The sequence below is a fragment of the Talpa occidentalis genome, unplaced genomic scaffold (assembly GCF_014898055.3).
Source record: "Talpa occidentalis isolate TD23 unplaced genomic scaffold, MPIMG_talOcc4v2.1 talOcc4.7, whole genome shotgun sequence".
In the NCBI taxonomy this organism is placed as follows: domain Eukaryota; kingdom Metazoa; phylum Chordata; class Mammalia; order Eulipotyphla; family Talpidae; genus Talpa; species Talpa occidentalis.
Window position 1 is genome coordinate 121,780,272 of NW_023605083.1, and position 21,375 is coordinate 121,801,646.

The 21,375-nt window shown below is 60.6% G+C and overlaps 2 protein-coding genes across 8 annotated transcripts; one reads left to right on the forward strand and one right to left on the reverse strand.

Annotated features, from left to right (window-relative positions):
* The first annotated feature begins 1,041 nt into the window (after positions 1–1,041).
* Positions 1,042–10,376, forward strand: RUNDC3A (RUN domain containing 3A). 4 transcript variants are annotated; one of them, XM_037492755.1, is made up of 11 exons: positions 1,042–1,393; positions 5,030–5,145; positions 5,463–5,611; positions 5,775–5,860; positions 6,766–6,855; positions 6,947–7,027; positions 7,200–7,365; positions 7,482–7,639; positions 8,445–8,582; positions 8,695–8,801; positions 9,790–10,376. In XM_037492755.1, exons 1-11 carry the CDS (start codon positions 1,287–1,289, stop codon positions 9,930–9,932), a joined length of 1,341 nt encoding a protein of 446 aa, XP_037348652.1. In that variant the 5' UTR covers positions 1,042–1,286; the 3' UTR covers positions 9,933–10,376. The 4 variants fall into 4 exon arrangements, with proteins under 4 accessions (XP_037348652.1, XP_037348654.1, XP_037348653.1 ...); XM_037492757.1 differs by lacking the exon at positions 9,790–10,376 and adding an exon at positions 9,193–9,549 and having other exon boundaries at positions 1,050–1,393; positions 5,478–5,611; XM_037492756.2 differs by lacking the exon at positions 9,790–10,376 and adding an exon at positions 9,193–9,549 and having other exon boundaries at positions 1,065–1,393.
* Positions 10,377–10,961: 585 nt separating this feature from the next.
* On the reverse strand, positions 10,962–15,205 carry SLC25A39 (solute carrier family 25 member 39). 4 transcript variants are annotated; one of them, XM_037492758.2, is made up of 12 exons: positions 15,106–15,162; positions 13,896–13,995; positions 13,724–13,783; positions 13,556–13,600; positions 13,194–13,327; positions 12,799–12,866; positions 12,534–12,658; positions 12,167–12,340; positions 11,957–12,066; positions 11,742–11,823; positions 11,583–11,663; positions 10,962–11,488 (listed from the first exon to the last, which is right to left on the reverse strand). In XM_037492758.2, the coding sequence occupies exons 2-12, from the start codon at positions 13,978–13,980 to the stop codon at positions 11,373–11,375; spliced, it is 1,080 nt and encodes a 359-aa protein (XP_037348655.1). In that variant the 5' UTR covers positions 13,981–13,995; positions 15,106–15,162; the 3' UTR covers positions 10,962–11,372. The 4 variants fall into 4 exon arrangements, with proteins under 4 accessions (XP_037348655.1, XP_037348656.1, XP_037348657.1 ...); XM_037492759.2 differs by lacking the exon at positions 15,106–15,162 and adding an exon at positions 14,728–14,851; XM_037492760.2 differs by having other exon boundaries at positions 10,966–11,488; positions 13,194–13,303; positions 15,106–15,205.
* Positions 15,206–21,375: the final 6,170 nt, after the last annotated feature.

Genomic DNA, 21,375 nt, shown 5'->3' on the forward strand with positions numbered 1-21,375 from the left:
CTAGCAGAGTAGAGCAAACCAGTATGTGGGCAGAGTTGGGGAACAGATATGAGGGGAGCTCCAGGATGGACATTCCTGAGGCTCAATGGAGAAATTACGTGTTCTCTCCTTCATGGTCACAGAAAGGCTTTCTGTGGGGACTGGGGTTTTCAGTGGGTAAAAGGGAGCAGCTTGGATAGAGTGAAACAGGGTGGAGCAGGGGCGAGTCAGGAGGTAAAGGGTGGCAGGGGCGCCTCCATTCCCCTGCTCCCATGTCCCTTGAAAGATGCAATGAGTCTGCAGAGCCCTCTGGGCCTTGCAGCGAGGGTTGAGGGCACCATGCAGCTGGCTGGCAGCCAACGGGTTAACTCTCAGGCTGACCCTGAGGTGGTGTGAGGGCCTGGTGGTGTGAGAGCCCAGGACTCAAGAGGGCACAATGACTTGGCAGGGTCCCCTTCATTTGCCTTGGCACCACTGCGGGCACCAGCAGTCCAGACCCTTAGCTGCCAGTCTACTCCCCGTTCCAGGCGCTGGGCTTCTACGGGGCTCAGGATTCCCATCCCCCACGTGGGAGCCGCGGAGCCCCGGGCTGGTGCGGGGCAGTGAAGCCCGGGGCGCAGACACGCGCGGTCCGAGGCTCCTTGGCCGCCGGGTCAGTCACGGGGAAGCCTCCCGCGCTCTCGGTCCGCAGGCCCGGCCTGGCCTCGCAGGGAGCGCGGATGCCGGATGGGTGGGGGCTGGGATGAGGCTCCGGGAGGCGAGGACCTCCACCCCGGGGCGCCAGGGGCCGACATCCCAGCCAGCGGCGATCCCCAGTTGGAAGCAGGAGGGCAGAGGCGTCGGGGCGCAGGGCGTGAAGGGGGACCCCGGCCTCCCCGCGGGGGCGGACGACAGGCCAGACGCCCACTCCCCCTGCTAGATCACTGCTCTTCCCGGGACCCCCTCCGCCCTCCGGTGGCCCCCGTCCCCTCCCCTCCCCCCAAACCCTGCACCCTCTACGGATTGGCCTCCCGCCTGCCGGGGGCGGGGCCCGGGGGCCCTGACGTCACCGCCGAGGGGGGCGGGCAGCTGGGGGAGGGGTGGCGGCCCCGGCTCAGCACCTCGGAGAGCTCCCGCCCGGCCTTGTTTTGCTCTGGCATCGCCGCCAGGGGAGGCCGCGGGGGCTGGGCGCCGGGCAGCGGGGCATGGCCGGGGAGGGGTCGCGCGGCCCCGGCGGGCGCAGCGTCCGGCCGTGATCCGGCGGGGGCGCCGGGGCGCCGGGCGGGGTGGGGGACGGCTGGCGGCGGCAGCAGCGACCGCACATCTGGATGGAAGCGAGCTTTGTCCAGACCGCCATGGCTCTGGGGCTGTCCTCCAAGAAGGCGTCTTCCCGCAATGTGACCGTGGAGCGGCGGAACCTGATCACCGTGTGCAGGTGGGCGCCGCCGGGCGGGGGCGGGCTGGCCGGGGGAGGCCGAGCCGGCTGCGGAAAGCCGGACCGAGCGTGCCCGCGGGACGACGCGGGGCAGTCGGGGAAGCGGAGGGAGCACGGGGTGCAGAGGGCCCGTCCACTGCCCCCCTCAGGCCGCGGCAGGGAGGGGGCTGAGCGGTCTGGTCCCGACCCTTCTAGGCCAAACCAGGCCTGTGCCCAGCCGGGGCCCGGGCGAGGGGTGTTGACTTGGCACTGCAGCTTCCTGTGAGAACCAGGAAGTGACATTGTGGGGGGGTGGGGGAGGGGTGGCTGGCTCCCTTGCTGGGGGCCGAGGTGGGGTGGGCAGAAGAGAATGGATGGCATAGGGGATGAACACCCACCAAGGACACCCTCACTCCCACCCTTCAGCCCGGCCTCTCTGGGGTGGGGTTTCCTGGGAGATTTTCCATTGCTAGATTCCTGGAGAAGGGATAGTGCCCTCCTGTATCTCTGGGCAGCTGCCACCTCTGGTAGGGTCAACTAGGCAAGTGGCCAAAGCCCCCCCAAGTCCACCCAGGGAAGGGTGAGGGTGCTGCCCCTGCCCTGGGAAGGACCAAGGGCCTGACGGCAGATGCTCTGGCCTCCTGGGAAGGCAGGGCCATCATCGGTACCTGAGGGTGGGGCTGTCGCAGTGTTGGAAAAATGTGCCGGCTTCCCTGGGGCCTGGGGGTGATCCTTCCCAATTCAACCCTGCAGTGATTCACCCTCCCTCCCTGCCCTGCCTCACCTGGAATCCAGGAACTCAGTGACTCTCCCTCTGTCCCACTTCCCCTCCAGACTCCCAAGCCAGCTGCCTTCTCCACAGCAGTCTCCTGGCCCCTCAGGCCACCCCTGAGGACAGGGTGCTCCCCATGCAGGCTCAGCTGTCTGCATGCCAGCCCCACCTGCCCGCACAGGCCTTGGGCCTGCTCTTTTCCTAGGAATCAGTGCCCACCTGATGCCCTGCCTCCTGCTTCCTTCCAGGTTCCTGGGCACACACCCAACCACACTGCGTCTGTCTCACACCATTTTATATCCCTAGTGCCGAGCTCAGTGCTGTGCACCTCAGATCTCTGTCAAAATGCCTGGGATGCTATAGAAGGAATGAATGCAGCAAGAGCCCAGCCCAAAACACAGGCCGCTGCCTCCACCTCACACCCCCCAACCCTGCCAGTAAGGGGGCAAAACAAAGATTTCTGCCTCTGGGACCAGATGGTCATAGATTTAAGCTCTTACTTCATCAGTGACTAGCTGTGCCACTGGGGGGATGTCTCCCAACCACGCTGAGCTTTGGGTGCCTCATCGTCCCCATGGTAGATGTATGTCATGCCAAGGAATGGTAATAACAGAATCCACACAGGCGCCCAGCCCAGTGCCCAGCACTCGAGAACAGTCCTCTCCTGATGACCCCCTCCCAGTCACTTCCTTCCTGCTTGACCTGCTGGATTCATTCCTCTTCTTTCTCTTGGCCACCAGGAAGGCTGGGCCTCTTGAGTGTGTGGGGAGCTCCCCTTAGGCTAAAGAAGCAGAAGTTCTGGTGGATTAGAAGCAGACTTAGAGCTGAGGTGCAAAGGGGTTGAGGGGGCATCACAAAAGCTCAGAAAACCCTTGGGCCCCTGCTGCCTCATCGCTGTCATGTGGTTTGCCTCCAGCTCCCACAGCAGTTCCCTTTAGCAGGCCGAGGGCTCCCCTGGGCTCTGGCCTCCCTGTCTCCATGGTAACCTGCAGCAGCCACTGTACCTTCTGACAGGGGAGCACACTGTGGGGCTCCCCGGGGGCGATGACCAGCTCCGCGGCACCCTGAGGACAGATGGCAGATGGCTGCCACACTGAACTCGGCCCCAGCCCCCACTGAGGTCTGACCCAGATGACCAGAGGAAAACGTCGGCGAGGGAAGGCTGCATATGGAACCCAAATAACGCCGCAGTACAGGCTCCTTTCTGCCAGGGCTCTGAACAGATCACAAACTGCCCAGCTCCTTACCACCTCTGCCCAGTGGCCTGCACGCTCACTTTCCCTAGTCCTGCCTGGGATCTGAACCAAAATATAATGAGGCAGGTAGTAACATTCCTGTCTGCGCTTGCAAAAGAGAGCCTCAGAGAGGCTGACTTGTCCAAAGCCACAGGGGTATCGCAAGGAAACAGGATTTGAGCCCACTAGACTGCCTCCCCTAGTGAGCCCCACTACTCATCAGGCTCTGAGCTCAGGTCACACCAACTCTAAGCTCAGAGGGCCAGGCGGGAGGTCCGAGGGCTCACCTGTGCCATCGGCTTGGGGGCCTCCAAGGCCAGTGCTCGAGGGCTGCAGCCTGCAGAGCGGAGGACGAGAATGGAGGGGGCAGGGACCGCTAGGGGCCTCAGTAATCGTGACGGCCACCAAGAGACCACAGATAGAGCAGGACGAGCAAGGGCTTTGGAATCAGACACATCCCCACTGGGCTCCTCACAAGTGTGTGCCGCTGAACAGATCACCCAACCTTCTGGACCCTGTAGGATGGGGACGATGGTGAGAACAAGAAAACCTACCTCCCTGGATTGTGGTGAGGATGGATGAGGGGATACATGGGAAGTCCAGGGCTTGGCACATCCCAGAGGCGACACTTAGAGGAAAAAGCAGAGTTCCCAGCAGCCCCCACGTCCCTGGACAGCCGCCCACACCCACTCCGCGGCCCGCACTAGGGCAATAATGGGACCCTGGGAGCCGCCGCCTCATCCCTGCCTCACCCCACCCCAGCGACGGCAGGTGGAGACGGCGGGGAGAGACTTCAGAGGGAGCGAGGTTTCAAGCAGGCTTGGGGCGAGGCGCTGGGCTGCCAGGCTCCCGTCCCTCGGCCTCATTTGCTTCCCCGGTTCCTTCCTGTCTGAGAAGCAGGTGTCTGGGCGCCCGAGCCCCTGCCCAGATGTGCTGCCAGTGCCCCCTCGCACCTGATCCGGGTGCCAGGCGCACACCCTGCACCTCCCCCAGCCCACCTGATCCGGGTGCCAGGCGCACACCCTGCACCTCCCCCGGCCCAGCTCTGCACCGGCTGGTTCTGGACAGCTGGCATGTGGGTGGCCGGGCTAGGAAGGAAAGGGGGAGAGGGGGGCATCCGTGTGCTGAGAGCCCACCTGGCCACCCATGCATGCCCACGCTCCCTGTGCTCGGTGCCAACTCACATGCCCTGGCCCAAGTGACCCCTGACTCCGGAGGCAGCCGGCTGGGGGCTGGGTCAGCCATAGCAGAAGTCAGCTCGGGGTGGCGGGCACGCTGGCCCCTGACTCCGAGACGGCTCCCCCCACCTCCCCACACTGCAACTCCAAAGGGTGGGTGTGGAGGCAGGGGCTCTGGAGAGCCCCCCGTTCCAGGAGTCTCATCTCTCTACCTCTTGTTTCATTCCCTCTCATCCCTTGTTCCCAAAGCTTCCTTTCTCTGGTGGTCGCCTCTCCTGTCACCCATTTTGTCCATCAGCCCCTCTGCGGTCACGGTGTTCCCACCTACCCACCCCCCACCCTTCCCTCTGCCTCCCCGTACAGTCCTGCCCTCCAGGCCTTTTCCCTGCCGGATCTCCTTCTCGGCCACCACCCACCACCGGCGTCTTCTCACCTGAACTCCCCCCCCTGCCCCTTCTCCCGACGCGCCCAGGTTCTCCGTGAAAACACTGCTGGAGAAGTACACGGCGGAGCCCATCGATGACTCATCAGAGGAGTTTGTGAACTTTGCAGCCATCTTAGAGCAGATCCTCAGCCACCGTTTCAAAGGTGGGCCCAGGTTCCCGTCCCGCCTTGCCCGGCCCTCCCCACGCGCAGCCGTTGGCTTCCGGCCGCCGCTCACTGATCCACTTGAACCCCATCATTGATCTTTGTCCCCTCCAATTCTGGGCCACGCACAGAAGCTCCTGAGCAGAGCTGGGAAGAGGGAAGGGGGTGCCCACAGCCCCGCGGCTTGTCTGCTGGCGGCCCTCGGGGCGTGGGGCGGGCGCTGCCAACGTGCCTGTGCATCTGCATGCGTGGGCCCCCTCGCACGGGCCGCTCCAATCTCCACGGTTTTGCTGAGCCCCCTCCCTGCCCTGGCTCAGCCTGTGCCCCAGCAGGTCCGGTGAGCTGGTTCAGCTCTGACGGGCAGCGGGGCTTCTGGGACTATATCCGCCTGGCCTGCAGCAAAGTGCCCAACAACTGTGTGAGCAGCATCGAGAACATGGAGAACATCAGCACAGCCCGCGCCAAGGTGAGGGCCTGGGCGGCTGCTCCCCAGCTCTGGAGACAGGGGACCGCCTACGCCTTGGGCCCCACCCTGCCCCTGAGGCCTGGGAGAAGGGCACAGCAAGCCCGCGGCGGGGCGCACACCTGCGTCCCTTCCGGCGGCAAGTAAAGGCAAGTGTGCTTTCCAGGGCCGCGCGTGGATCCGGGTGGCCCTGATGGAGAAGCGCATGTCCGAGTACATCACCACGGCTCTTCGGGACGCCCGGACCACCAGGTCAGGCCCTCTCGGTCAGCTCAGACCACAAGGCCCAGTGTGCACACTCACTGCCGAAACACACTCCTACCTTGAGTTCCTGCGGCCACCTTCCGTGCTTGGCCTACAAGTCCCAGCATGCACTTCTCGTTTCTCTCTCGCGTCCTGTCCTTGGGTCAGCCCAGCCTTGGGTCAGCCCAGCCTCCAGTCCCAGAACACACCTTTAGCACCACCACCACCATCTCTTAGTTCATTGCCCCCAGCACCAGTCCCATCATGTACAGCTCTGCCCTTAGACACACCTATGGACAAGCCTCAACGGTGTGCCACTTTACTTGTTGGCCCTGTCCCATGACCCTCAACACACAGCTGAACAGTATCCCCAAACAATGGCAGCCCTCTGTGCTGGCTCCCCCTTGGGCTGCGGAGACCCAGGTACAGAGCTTCAGTCCCTGCCTGTGGGTGCGCAGAGACCTGGCTCTGGGGCAGAGTCACAAGGCAGGAGGAGAGGGGGGCATGGGCCTCCCCCTCCCAAGTGGCCACACCCAACCTGATGTGTTCACTGCATTCTGTCCCTCACATTCCAGGCTTCACAGCAACTTTTGAGCGCCCACTGTCAATGAGTAGAACTTGTTTGCTGCTTAAAGGATCTGGGCAACCAAGTACTTGATGGGGAAAGGGTGGGTAGTTTGGAGGTTGGAGGAGTCCGTTCTTCCCAGATACACACGTCTAACTGGGGGGACACACAGGGTGTGATCCCCAGTGAGCCCTAGTCTGAGATAGGGAGAAAAGATGCACACTTGAGGGGTGAGCAGGAAGGAGACACTTCCTCCCTCTAGGAAAGGTTTGTAGAAAGCCAACAAGGGAAGGCCTGGGGGCTCCTGGGAGGAGGCTGCGTGGCCAGTCCCTTCCTCCACTCCCCCCAGACGTTTCTATGACTCGGGAGCCATCATGCTGCGGGAGGAAGCCACGGTCCTCACCGGGATGCTCATCGGACTGAGTGCCATAGACTTCAGGTGGGTACCAGTGGTGGTGGAGTGGGGGGTGTCAACGTCCACGCCTATTCCCCTCATCCTGCCCCCAACCCTGTGGTTGTCCTGCCCCCAGCTTCTGCCTAAAGGGCGAAGTGCTGGACGGGAAGACCCCCGTGGTGATCGATTACACGCCCTACCTGAAGTTCACCCAGAGGTGAGTGGCCTGATCTTTGCGGTCGGTCGGCGAGGACAGCCCACCGCCCCGAGGGTGGGGACGGCGGGCGGGGAGCAGGCTGGGTGGGCACCCGGGTCCGCCGGCCCCAGTGGGCGGGGAGGGGACGCTCGGGCCTGCAGGGCTGCGGGTGCCCACTGCTCCCTCCCCCAAGCTACGACTACCTGACGGACGAGGAGGAGCGGCACAGCGCCGAGAGCAGCACGAGCGAGGACAACTCGCCCGAGCACCCTTACCTGCCGCTCGTCACCGACGAGGACAGTTGGTACAGCAAGTGCCACAAAATGGAACAGAAATTCCGCATCGTCTATGCGCAGAAGGTGCGCGAAGCGCGGTGGGGGGGCGGGGCGGGGCGGGGGGCCCGGGGCGCAACCCGACGGGGGCGGCCGCCGGGACGCCCTCCTCCCGCCGCCGGGGCTGAGCCGGCGCCCCGCAGGGCTACCTGGAGGAGCTGGTGCGTCTGCGCGAGTCGCAGCTGAAGGACCTGGAGGCGGAGAACCGGCGGCTGCAGCTGCAGCTGGAAGAAGCAGCCGCGCAGAACCAGCGCGAGAAGCGGGAGCTGGAAGGCGTGATCTTGGAGCTACAGGAGCAGCTGTGAGCACCGCCACCTACCCTGGTCCCTGACGCCCCCGCCACATCACCTCAGGGGACCCCTACCATTGCCCCCCCATTGACTCCAGCATCACCTTTCCTGACCCAACTCAACCGCCATGATCAAACCGCTGATCCTGGCCTCCACCCAAGATCCTCTCCAATAACCTTCTAGCATTATCTTCAATATAAAATCCAGTGACACCCCCAATTCCCCCACCCCCACCCCGCACAAAAACATTTCCCCTTCAATTACCGGCTCAAGCTAGAATGACCACCCCTCACTCCAGCTCCCTTCCCCCCCCACACACACTGCGGGAACCTCCTGTGTTACTCAGCTGTCAACGGGATTATATTCCCGCCTCTTCAACAGCCCCCTGTTCTGCAACATAGACCCACTAACCTTAATCACTCAAGGGAACCCCATACCTCATGCCTATGGGGCCGCTAACATCTCTCTCCTAAACCTCTTCATTGCTCTATGACCTTCCAGCACACTGTCCTGTCTCCCCTTTAAGCGTCAAGTTCCCACACTATTCTTATCCATCAGCTCCCCCATTCCCAACTCCCACAACACCCCTTTGTTCCCTCTAATCCCCTATATGAGTGCACTGATCACCGTCATCCCTCTGACACCCCCATCCCTCCACCGATTCCCAGGATCTGCCCCCACTGATCCTCAACATTCTATCCCCATTTTTGTTACCCAGGTTTTATTCCTAACCCCTCCCCCTACTCTTTGCTGAGCCTCCCTTCCCCACCTCCACTCCCTCTCCCAGCCAGGCCTGACCCCCCCTCCCCATCCCAGGACAGGCCTGATCCCCGGTGACCACGCTCCCCTGGCCCAGGGTTCCAAGGAGCTTACTACACCCCTGGTCAACCAATGGCCGTCACTGGGAACACTCAATGGAGCTGAGGGGGCCCACAACCCCAAGCTCTACCGGCGGTAAGCCCCTGCCAGGCTTAGCTTGGGCCTGTGCTGGTCCCCCCCTGGGGAAGTGGGCGTGGGGGCAGGGGCTGTAGGCCTTTGCCTGCACACCAGCTCTCTGCTCTGCCAGACACAGTTTCATGAGCCCGGAGCCGCTGTCAGCTGAAGCCAGTCTGAGCTCGGACTCCCAGCGCCTGGGAGAGGGCAAACGGGATGAGGAGCCTTGGGGCCCCATCGGTGAGCTCCCCCAACCCAGCACCCCTCCAAGAAGGGCTGAGGCAAGGTCTCGGGGTCTGTAACCAGGCCCTGGCTGATTCCCTTACCCCTCTGAGAGCTTAGCACAGCAATCAGAGCTTGGGTGTCAGTAGACTATGGTGCAAACCCCTGCCATGTCCGCTCTGGTTAGCCACTTCACCTTGCTGCCCCCATCTGTAGAGTGGTGATAAAGCAGCCACCAGAATAGAGGTAGGTGTACGTCATCAATAGAGCCAGGTGTCAATGGCTTTTTCGTATGACAGCCTCAAGGGACTCAGATTCTTAGGGTTTCTTCAGTCTAATTTGCTCATGTCGCAGATGCTCTATGCACCACTCTCCTGACTGCTGTTTCCCCTTTTTCTTTGGCTGCCAGGAAGCTCAGAGCCAAATTAGTGGCTCCCTTCAAGCGAATGTCCAGGACTTCAACGCATGCATTTTGTGTTGACCTCCCCCTGGCTTCACCTTGGTTTTCCCGCCCTAGTTTTCCCAGTGCCTGGATTTCCTTTTTTGAAAACCACACTGTATTTGATAATCCCAGATCTTCTTTGACACAAGGCACAGACTATGATCGTGTAACCCCACCACACTGTTTGTGATTGTCTGTGTGTCTGTCTCCCCACCAGACTGTGAGCTCCTTGAGGGCAGGGACCGTGTCTCGTCCATTCTCTGTATTCCCAGTACTTGGAACGGAGCAAGTGCTCACTGTGTGTTTAATAAATGGACAAAGAGAGGCTAAACCTCAAGGGGAGACAGAGACATAAATTGACGATTACAATACAGTGTCCCCAGCACCTCACCTGGCAAGGGCTTGAGTTGAGGTTTAGCTGAAAGAGGCACATGCTCCCGAGAGAACAGAGCAATCTCCGGGGGGTGAGCTGATGGCTGACCCTTCACTGCCTGCCCCATCACGCCCCCCCAACTCTCACACATATGGACTGGATGGCCCAGCCTCACCGTCCTCTCTCCCCAGGGAAGGACCCCACGCCCTCCATGTTGGGCCTCTGCGGCTCTCTGGCCTCCATCCCCAGCTGCAAGTCCCTGGCGAGCTTCAAATCCAACGAGTGCCTGGTGAGCGACAGTCCTGAGGGCAGCCCGGCACTGAGCCCCAGCTGAGGAGCCATGTGGGCAGTGCCAGCCCCACCTGCCAGGGGCATGGACACCTGCCGCCTTTCCTGAGTCCCCAATCCCGGCCACCCTGCCAGAGAACGCTGCCCATCCAGCCAGGCTATTTGGGAAAGACCTTGGCCTCTTGCCCATTCTGGCTTCTTGCCCAAGGAGGCAGTCACTGCGAAGGGAAGCTGATGGGAACGGAGGCAGGGGCACCAAGGCCACAGGAGCCCAGGAAGCTTGACCCATTCTCTTGATGACCCTGGATCCTGGCTGCTCCTTACTGGACTCTCCTTCACTCATGCCCCCGCCCTCCTCAGGAGCCAGCATCCAAGGCAGCCCCACCTCCCAAGGCCCTCCCTCTGCTCCTGTGTACTCCCTAGAGTCACGCCTTCCTCAGCCCCCAGGGGGAGGGGCTCCCAGGGGATCAGGCAAATAAAAAGCAGAGGACTGAGGACAGACTTGTCTGTGGGGGGTGGGGCAGGGGGCCTATGCTGAGGGGGCAGAGTTCGGGGGAGCCAGCCTGGGACCACGAGCAAGGGGAAGCTGTGTCTGCCCCGCGGCAGCAGGCCCGGCCAGCTCAGGGAGTGGGTGGCCTTTACACAAAGAGTCCGGAGCAGGTATGCCCAGGGCAGGAACAAGATACGTAAACGTCCCTTCAACCTGATGCTCTTCAGTAACCCGCTTGACCCCAAGCAGAGAAGACACTGCACATCTGGGGTGCAGCTGGAAGAGGCAAGCCCTGGCAGGGCTGTTTTCCCTTGGTCTTCCCAGGCAATTCAGCTTTGACTCTAGGTTGCAGACGCTTCCACAGGTCAAAACTGGCGGTGAAGCCACCCTCCCTCTGTTGGCACTGCAGCGTACCTGGGGGGGAGATCCTACCACCGCCAGGATGTGGCCTGTTATCCCCTCAACTCTGGGTCCTCACCCTGACCTGGCTCAGTCGGGAGGGGAGGCGGCTCTCTCCATGGGTGCCACCTGGGCAGCCAAGGCCAACAGCAAGGCTCCTTCCAGCCTCCTCTGTGCAACTCACCAAGGCCCACTTTCTTCCCCTACCCCAGGCCCCCATAGTCACAGGCACCAGAGAGAAGTTCACCATCTTTAGACTCAGGAATGGACAGCAGAGGGTACAGGCTACACCAGGCCCAGGGTGTTTGGCTCCTGGGGGCAGGCCCAGCTACAGCAAACACGCAGGGAAAGGGGTGGGACAGCGAGACAGCAAATTTGGTCTTGAAATCTGGGGGGGTGGGACAGAAAAGTGATGATCCTTGAGGCTAGGAGTGTGAAGCAGCAGGAAGAAAGCTGTCTGAGGAGAGCCTGGGCGGGCCGGAGGGGCAGCCCCCACCCCTGGAACCCCTCCCCTCAGAGCTGAGGAAAAGGCACTTGGCTCAGTTTCCTGCTCTACCCCACCCGTGGAAGAGATGGGGTCCTCATCCCAGGCCCCGTTCAAGGGCCCAGAGGCCGTTCCTGGTTGAGCCTCTGGAAGAAGCCTTTGCTGAACTCATAAGTGCTGATCATGATGGCACAGGAGGGGGCGGCCTTGATGAGCCTGGGGAGGAAGCCTGCGGAGGGAGAGGGAGGGTGGGGTCAGAGGTCAGGAGCCCCGGGGGCCCCAACCGCACCAGGGCATGGACAAACATCCACACAGACACTCACCCGCGAAGAGCCCCCTGGTGCCCGACTCGGCCAGGATCCTCCGCAGCAGCAGCCAGGTGGAGTGAGCGCGTGGGGGCGTCACTGTAAATGTAAGGCCGGGCCCAGTAAGACCCCAGAGGGACCCTGGTGTGCCCCAGCCCACACCAGCTGGGCCCTGACCTCTCACAGCCTCCACGGCTCCCAGAGCAATCTGGCGCTGAGTCTTCACCACGTCAAAAGGTAGAGTCAGGATGGCCGCCACCTGATGGCGAGGGGGACACCAGGTTCATCTCCTTGTCCAGGCCCCCCTTCCTTGCATCTGTGGCTCGGGCTTGCCGGTGCGGGGGGAGGGGCACGGAGAGCAGCTGGCCTGACCCCCAACCCAGTCAACTCACGGTTCCCGAGACGCCACCGGCCACAAAGCTGACGCCCACGGAGGTCTGGTCCTTCGGCCTGTGCCCGCTAAGCCAGCTCTTCATCAGCTCGTAGTTGAACCAGTACAGGGCTGAGGAGCACCGGGGTACACGCGTCAGAGACGAGGGCACGCCCACTGACCCGCGTCTGCCAAGGGCTCCCTCACGCCCCCCCCACGCCCCTGCGCCTACCTGAGAAGGGCACATCCCGGAGGGCAGTAGGGCCCCAACCCAGCCACAGCGAGCGCCAGCCGCCCTGCGCCACCGCGGCTCGGACACAGGCGCCCAGCTCCCGGTAGGACACGTGCTGGGCCTGCAGCTTAGTCCGCACCAGCTCGAGGGGGCTGACCACCGTCACCGTACCCACTGCGGGGACAACAGGGAGGGCTCAGCTTACGGTACCCATGGCAATCCACCCCAAGGTCTGGGGACTCAAGACTCCCCAACCCCAGGCTGGCAGAGGTTGGAGCCGGGAGCCAGGACTGGACTTGGGCACTTGTGAGTGGAGGGGGGTGAGGGGAGGAGCTGAGGAATATCACAGGCCCAGGGCTGTGCTCACAGCGAGCCAGGGCACCAGCCACCATCGGTGCGTAGAGGTCAGAGGTCAGGGCTCGACCACAGAGGAAGGTCTTGAGTTGGTCGTAGGCAGTGAAGTAGATGGCGGTGGCAGGCACAGTCATCACCCTGGGGGTGCAAACAGAAATTAGGGGATGCTCCCAAAAGTTCCCAGGCCTGCCCTGCCCCAGCCGGTCACCAGGGGCACGGTGGCTTAGCAGTACACAGTGGTACACAGCAGAGGGCAACACGAGGAGCAGGGTACTCACAGGGTGGCTGGGAGGCCGCTCCACAGGGTCCTGGGGCCCTCATGTCTCACAATCTTCACAAAGGCATCCTGGCCACGCAGGCACCGGTCCCGAGGGAGGAAGGACAACCATGAACAAGGCCGGCGATGGGGGCTGGCCCGGCTGGGCTCTAGGCCTCTGCCCATGGCCCTGGCTCCTCCTGCTGAGAAGCAGCGGCTCCTCTGGCCTCCACATATAAAACTCCCCACCTGACCCCAGTCGACGCCCGTGTGTCCTTCAAAACCTCACAGAGACGCTACTTTCCCAAGCTGACTAGGTACCCTAGGGGATCTGCACTACCTGTTCTTTCCTGGCCCTCCTGCCCAACCAGTCTAGGAAGGCCTACAGACGCAACTGAAGGCACAGCTGCTCCTCACCATGGTGCCAGTGAAGCGAGTGGGGTCGTGAAACCAGGTGGCACAGCGGGCGCCATTTGGGCACAGGTACAAGGGCTCCAGGACACCGTTGCAGTAAAGGAGGCACTTCCCTGTGGGTTGGAGAGAAGAAGGCACTGGGGAAGAAAAGGGGCCATTGGAATGGCAGAGTCCTGGGACCTTGCAGGGCCGGTAGCTCCCGACGCTGCAGTCTCTGGGTGGACCTTCCTGGGAGGACAAGGGCTGGCTGGGAAGTCCTGGAAGCATGTTCTAGGCCACAGCTGTGGGGCCCACAATGCCCTGGGGAGGCTGGAACACTCCCACCCCTGGACTCTGGCTGGCTCCCTGTGGCTTAGGACACTCACATTTGGTGTAGGAGAGGCTCCAGGATCTGGAAGATGGCATCATCTCTAGAATACAAGGCAACCCCTCAAGTGAGGAGATCCCCCCCCACCTGCCCTAGAGACCCCACCTCTGAGATCCTAGTTTTATCCAGGCACCACCCCCTATTGGCTCTAGGGTGGGGTACTCACCACTGGCCACCGACGGGCGCTGAGACTGCAAGCGTACCTTCACCACGTCCAGGGGTGTCACTGGGGAAGAAGGGCAGGTCTGAGGATCCTTTCAGGACAAGAGCCCTCCCTCAGGGCCAAGTCACCGCCAGTCTCTGGTCTGCCCATGTCCCCCAACCTTCCCAGATCTTACTGAAGAGGGTGGTGACCACAGACCCAGCGCCCGAGGCCACCATCTGTTGGAGGGGGCTAATGGCCCCGGAGTCCCGGTCAGCCATCCTGTAGTTTCAATCCTGAAAAACAAACCTCAGTCAACAGGAGCACAAAGCCCCTTAATGAGAGTCAGTGTCAGGGCCTCCCTGGTGGCCTAGGGGTTAAGTCTCAGCCCTATCACCAGGATGGCCTGAGTTCCATCCCTGGCATATGGCACGGCAGACCTCTCCTGTCTCACCCGCTGCTCCCCTGAGCGGAGTATTTCAGTAGATCCACCTGTTCTGCTCCCCACTCTGTCTCCAGTGAATCCTCTCACCCCGCCTCCCAAACCTACAACCCAGTTCCTCTATGTAAGCAAACGAACAAAAAGAGTCAGTGCCAAGGGCAGAAATGAGGCAGGGATATTTTGGGACTCTATCTGGCCCCCCTGCTCCATCCACTCACCCAGTATGAATTCAAATACTTCTCACACGCCTTCTTAGAGAGTAAGCACAGGCTCATTTTGCGAATAGGGAAACTGAGGTTCGGGGCAGGGAGGTGACCTGCCCAAGGTCACTCTGGGAGGAGCCAGGAAGGAAGGTGGGCAGGGAGCCACTGCTTAAAAGGCAGCACAATGGCCCCTGTCATTCCCTCCGCGGCTCCACCGAGGCTCACAGCGCGCCTCTTCGGGGCAGGCACCGGGCTTGGCCCGGCCGATGATCACCTGCGACGCCCCCAACTCCAGCTCCGGCCTCGAGGCGAACGCACGCAAACCCCAAGTCACCGGGCGTGGAGAGGTGGGGCTGGGCGCTCAGTGAAACGTGTAAACAAACCTGACGGAGGCGAAGGGGTCCGTCCGCCTTCTCGACACCAGAGACTGGGGCGGCTGGGGCGGCCAGACTCGCCCGCATCCCCGCTCCCCGGGCCGGAAGAGCCGGGCGCCCGGCCGGGGCGAGGAGCACAATCTTCCCGCCCTCCGCCCCCCAAACAGAGCCCGGGCTCGCGGAGAGCCGAGAGAAGCGCGGCGGGGAGGCAGCTCTCTCCCGCCCAGGGCGACGAGCGCAGAGGGGTGCCCTGTGGGGCCGACTAGGTCCGTCCGCGGCCCGGGACTCGGGACCCCGGCCCCGCTCAGGCTCCCCCGGGCCCCCGCCCCGAAGCCCCACTCCGACCGCCGCCCGGCCGGGCCGCCACCCCCGCTCCGCCCCGCCCACCTGGCTCTAGGCGGGGGCTCGCGCGGCGGGGCGCCGGGGGCCGGGCGGGCCCATGGCGGCTCCGCGGCCGGTGCAGGGACGCGCGCGCTCGCCGCACACCGAGGCCGCCGCCGACGCCGTGACGGCGCCGCCCGCCCCGTCCCCGGACCGCGCCGCGAGGCCCCGCCCCGAGGCCGACCGGTCGCTCACCCGAGGTGCGCCGGCCCCGCCCCCGCCCCGCCCCGCCCTCCCCGCGGCCTGGAGCCGGGGCCCGCGCGCCGGGGTCGCCGCCGGGCTCGCGGCGCGGGAGCCGGAGGCGGCCACGCACTGGAGCGCGCCCTCGCCAGCCCCGCCGGGCAGAGCCGTGCGCGGCGCCCGGAGCCAGGACGCCCCCGGGCCTCCCGGGCGGGCCCCCTCCTCGGCGCCCCCCTCCTCGCGCCGGCGGGAATTTACATCAGTTGCTCCGAGGCCGCGCGGCGAGCTTAGGGCAAACATCCCCCGCGGCTTATTTATGCGTACAAGAACTGGGGTACAGGCTCCAGAGGCGCGTGGGGTGAGGGGGTCACCAGAGACAGAGTGGGGAGCAGAACAGGCAGACTGGCTGAAACACACTGCTGAGGGGCGCAGCGGGGAGGCAGGCGAGGTCTGCCGCGCCATGTGGGTAGCTCCCTGGCCGGCCGGGGATCGAGCTCGTGCTGCAGAGGCTGGGGACAGCTTCTCGGTGCGGTGCTTCACCCCCTGCACTTCACCCTTCAAACACAAACGCGCGTCGCCCCCATGTGTCCGACGCGCCAGAGGCGCAGCTCCAGCCCCGCTGGACGACCCGCGGGCGCCGTGCGGTGCGGGCAGCGGGCAGCGCGCGCACAGCCCGGAGAGGGGCCGGGCCGAAGGTAAGGTTGGCCCCGAGCCCGGCCGCCGGGGTCTCCCGGCTCCCCTGGGCCCGACCCGCCCCCGCGCGGCCCCGCACGTGGCAGCTGCGCCCGGCGGGGTGGGGGGGCCGGCGTCGGTGCGCGGGGAGCTCGCTCGCGTCCCTTCGGCCTCGCAGCTCTCGGAAGAGGGGGCTGTGGGCCCGCTTCACAGGACGTGAGACTGAGGCCTCAAGTTTAACGGCACATCATGGGACTAGCCGCCCCCCCCCGCCTGCCCGGGGACGGGTGGGCACGCGCCGGCGTCTCTGACCCCGCGTCCTACGGAGACGCGCCCGCGGCGCCAGCCCCCACCGACACCCCACCGCACGTTCGCCTTTAAGATGTGCGCGGCCGCGATTATTTGTCCTAACACAGTAAAACGAAACGGGGCTGCGAGCCTGCGCCTTTAAGGAGAGTCGGCCGCGACTCTGGCGTCACCAGTTTCCCCGCCCCGGACGCCAGGACTGGTCGCGTCGCAGCCTCGGGCCGCCCACTCGGCCGGCGCACGCCGGGTTAGCACGTGGATCCCAGCGGGCCAACCGTCAGCTTTCTCGGAGAAAGGGTTTTTGCGACGCCCCACGCCGAGCTAGGGGGCGGGGAGAAAGCCCTCCGAGAGTTGTGAAGTGGCCCCTGGTCGAAGGGCGCGGGGGAGAGAGACGCCCTTTTCGTTCCCTTCCCGGACTAAGCTGAGATCTGAAAGGACACAAGATCATTTTATAGACGGTTGGCTGAGACCCTATTAAGGTCCTTTACAGCCTCAAAGTTGTGGTTCACCCGCAGTTTCACAGCCAACAGCCAAGGGAGTTCTCGCCCCACTTTGCAGAGGGGGGAACTGAGGTCCTTGTATGTAGTGACTTTCCCAGGGTGGAGTAGAACCCAGGCCTCTTCCACGCAGTCTCCCATCTTACGAAAACCTGTGACCTCCAGGCCAAACGGCGCCAAGGTCACGCCAACCGCCAACCGAAGAGCCATTATTCAAAGCTCCCTGCCTGAATCCAGAGGAACTCCCACCCCACCCCATTCTCAATCAGGGTGCTCTGCTCCCAGGGGTGAACTCCTAGCCGGTACACAGACCCACCATCTCCAAGAACTACAGCCAGTGAGGGGCAGCGCCATTTCCTTACTTCAGGATCACAGCCTCTGAGGGCACCTGGCTCCAATCTCCTGCAGTAATAGTGGGGGCTCTCACCTTAGTGCATTCCTCATTTATAAATTAGCTGATGATGACAATAAGGCACCTATCTGACAATATTTAATTATACCAGGATTTGTCTGGCATGTGCAAGAACCCCATGTCTATTATTGTCGTCGTTGTTGTTGTTGTTATTATTATTATTATTATTGATGTCCTCCCGCAGGAAGCCTCTGGCACAGAAGTTCAGGAAAGGGCCTTTGGTCAGTTTCTGGGCCTACCTTTGCCTCCAAATGCAGGCACAAATAATAACTTCTTACACCCCCTACTTCCCAAAGCCAAGATCCCACAAAGTAGCACAGCCAGAAATCACACCTGGTGACCTCTGAGCCTTAGTTTTCCCAACAGTAGAATAAGAGGCTTGCATTCCATTTTTTTTTTTCTTGCAATAGGAGGACTTTAGATTTGTCACTACGCCTCTCTTTCCTCATCTGAAAATAAGACTGTGGTCATCTGTCCTGTTAAGTCATAGTCTTGAGGCTAAAGTCACATCTGTGAAAGCCATGTGAAGAGTGGATGAATGGTTCTGTGGTTCTTCAGGTTCCTGGAGTATAGTAGATAAGGCACATTTCTCCACCTGTCTGTATTTTGAGGCATAGAAAACATGAAAATGATGTAGGGGTGACCAAAGCCCAGTGTGGTGGTAGCAGTCTGGAGAGGTCATCCACTATCCAGAGCTGGTGCAGGTGTCCACAAGGACGATCAGGGTAGCTGCAAGGAGCATCAGGGACTCTGGGAGCCCAGGAAGCCCTGAAACCCCGTAGGGCTAGAGTATAGGGACGCAAGCCTGGAGGACTAAGGAGGAGGTGGCCACTGTTCCAGCTGACTCACCTCTGGTTCATACTAACAGTGAACCCAGTGGTCCTTCCAGAGAAGCATGTGGCTCCATGTGGCCATCACCACCCTTTCCATCCTTTGGAAAAACAGAAACTCCTTTTAACTGTACAAGTGGAGAAAATAGTATACCAACCCACAAATGGACAAGTCCTTGCCTGGCCCTGCAGATGGGCGGGGTGGCTACATAAACAGAAGGTAAACTGAGGCTGAATTCTTCCAGGATATGCCCAGAGGCAGGGGCAGTGTCTCCTGAAGCTGGACTCCCCTAGGCCCACAAGGAGGTTGTGGGGCTCAGGTGCTGCTGTGATCCTGGAACCAGCTCCTAGAGCTCCTGGAGGAGGCCCAGGGCGCAGAGCCATTGAGCCTGAGGAGTCCAAAATCCAGGCCCAGAGATCAAAGCCAAGTCCTGTCTTTGATTGAACTGCAGGGGTGAGAAGAGAGTGATGGGGGGGGGGGGAAGGGGTGAGAGACAGGTGTGGGTGGGGGAGTCACAGAGCTGGTGAAAATTGAATGAAGCCAGAACTGTAGCTACTGCTTTATCAACATTCAATTTCTTGAGTGTGAGAACCAAACTATGATTTTGTAGAATGTAGATTTTGTAGAATGAAATGTTATGATGTCTGCTACTTAGTCTCAAATGGTTTAGAAAAAAAGAGAGGGCGAGCTAAGGGAGCTAGCTGCCTGGACAACTGGTGGATCAAGGTGAAGGGTATGTGGGTGCTCAATGAATCATTCTTGTCATTTTTATGTTGTTAAAGTTGACAGAATTAAAAGTTGGTGGGGAAAATGATTTTCCCTTTTGAAATACATGTGTACTGTTTATAGAACTGGAAAAAGCAACACAAATTTTTTTTGAAACTTAATGATGGCCAGGATCACCCCTCCCAGGGGAAAGACCTTCCTACCTCCTCCTTTCCCCATAAGCTGAAGGGATGGATGGGAGAGTTTCTGGACACCCACTGGGGAGGAGACTCTGGATGTGGCCTGAGTAGCTCCCAGAAGGGAAGGGTCCTGGCAAAGACTTCCAGAATTCGCCATCCTCCTACCCCAACCAAAGTGCTCCAGTTCTCGCTCCAGTTCTACTGGGGGAGTGTGACTTAATCTACCTCCGTGGAAGGTCGTTCTTGGGCATAACTATCAAAATTCCAAAAGCCAAACCCCGTGGCCGCCAGGACCCTTCCAAGAACCCTTCCTCGGATGCGCTTGCCCCGTGCAGACAGACAGACCAATTCAGCTTTCGTTGTAGCTTTGTTCGTAACAGCAGAAAGCGATCGAAAGGGAGCCGCGTGACAGAACTTGCCTGTGAAGGCTGGAGATCTCCACATCACGACGTAAAACAATCTCAAAGACAGTTAAATTTAAAAGCCCCGCACTGGGGAGCGCGCTGGGCGGTGGCCTCCCCGGTGCGCTACCGCCCTCTAGGGGACATGTTCGGAATTACGCGGCCGTGTGTCGTCACAGGATCCCACACCTGGCAATTGACAGCTGATGTGCCGGGTCTCCTGACTGTCCTATTCGGTGTAGGGCATTTCCACACAACAAGGAATAATTGTCCTGTACCCTGCTCAATTTTTTTCTGTCTTGCTAGACAACCACATGCATGAGGAACCTCATAATTACCTGACCTGGAAGTTAGTTCTAGCTCATCCACCTAGTTTGAATGTTTGTTTGTTTTTTTTTAAGATTTGTTTTATTTATTTATAAATATAAGAACTGGAGTGTAGGCCAGAGATGCGGTGTTTGTGTGTGTGTGTGAGAGAGAGAGAGAGGATTCACCATAGACAGAGTGGGGAGCAGAACAGATGGATCTACTGAAATTCACCACTGAGGGGAGCAGTGGGCTAGACAGGAGAGGTTTGCTGCCGCCATGTGGGTCAGCTCCCTGGCCAGGGATTGAACTCAGACCACAGTGGCTGCCAATAGCTTGATAGCTCTGAGGCTTTACCCCTGCACCACCGGGGAGGCCCTGTTTTGAATAGTTTTAATACACATTGAATTTTCCAGGAATAAAACTACCCATGCAGTCCTAGGGGAGACTGACTTCACTGGACCTCTCCTAAAGGGTCATTCCCCATTTCAGAAAATCGCATCACAGTGGCCACGTGGCCGCTGACTGAGCCAGTTGCTAATAGACACCTGGCCTGGTCCACACCAGCAGCTCTGTGCCAGTGACTGCCAGCATATGTGGCCTTCTCTTCTCTCAGGGAGTCGAAGTAGTTAACATAAATTACGTCCCTTTTATATTTCCTTTATATTACAGTCTGAAGTTTAAACAGATTTATAAAACCATGGTATATTGGGGGCCTCCCTGGTGGCGCAAGGGGTTAAGCACCGCACTATGAAGCAATCCGCAGCCTCTGCAGCATGAGTTCAATCCCCGGCCAGCCAGGGAGCAACCCCACATGGCGCAGCAGACCTCTCCTGACTTGCCTGCTGCTCCCCTCAACAATGTACTTCAGTTAATCTGCCTGTTTTGTTTCCCACTCTGTCTCTGGTGAATCCTCTAACTCCCGGCATCTCTGGCCTGTACCCCAGCTCTTGTATGCATAAATAAATCTTTAAAAAAAAAACCAAACCATGGTATATTGGGCCTCCCTGGTGGCTCAGGGGTTAAGGCTCAGCACTATGAAGTTATCAGCAGCCACGGCAGCATGAGTTCAATCCCCAGCCAGCCAGGGAGCTGACCCATGTGGCGCAGCAGACCTCCCTCTCCTGTCTCGCCCGCTGCTCCCCTCAGCAGTGTATTTCAGTAGATCTGCCTGTTCTGCTCCCCACTCTGTCTCTGGTGAATCCTCTCACTCCTCGCACCCCGCACCTCTGGCCTACACCCCAGCTCTTGTATGCATAAATAAATAAATCTTAAAACAAAAACCACAGTATATTCTCTCTGCATTTCATTTCTGAAGATGGCAGGAGACTAGAGAACATATATCACCAGAAGCAGGCTTTGGATCTGCTCCTGTCGAGAACTTCAGGATGAACCTCGAGCTCCCCCGCTCGATCCATCCTGAGTGATCACTGCCTCTGGGGTCTGCCAGCGCGGCCTCTCAGCGGGACAGAGACAGAGCCCACATGGTGTCCCCATGCCAGCGCAGGGTGCTGGTCCAGTTGCAGTGACCCAGATGGAGGAGGAGCTGACCCTGCTGGACCTGGCTCATGGGAGTCTGTTTTTGATTTACCGAGCTCCTCTCTGTTTTTCTGTAAAGAAAACATCAAAGTGTTTTTTGTGTGCCACACATTGTTGCAGGCACTGGGGTACAGCCAAGACAAGGTCTCTGCTCACACTTTCCAGTTCAGGAGACACAAACAAATGAGTGACTCTAGAGGACAATTGCAGGGGTCAGGGACATTTGT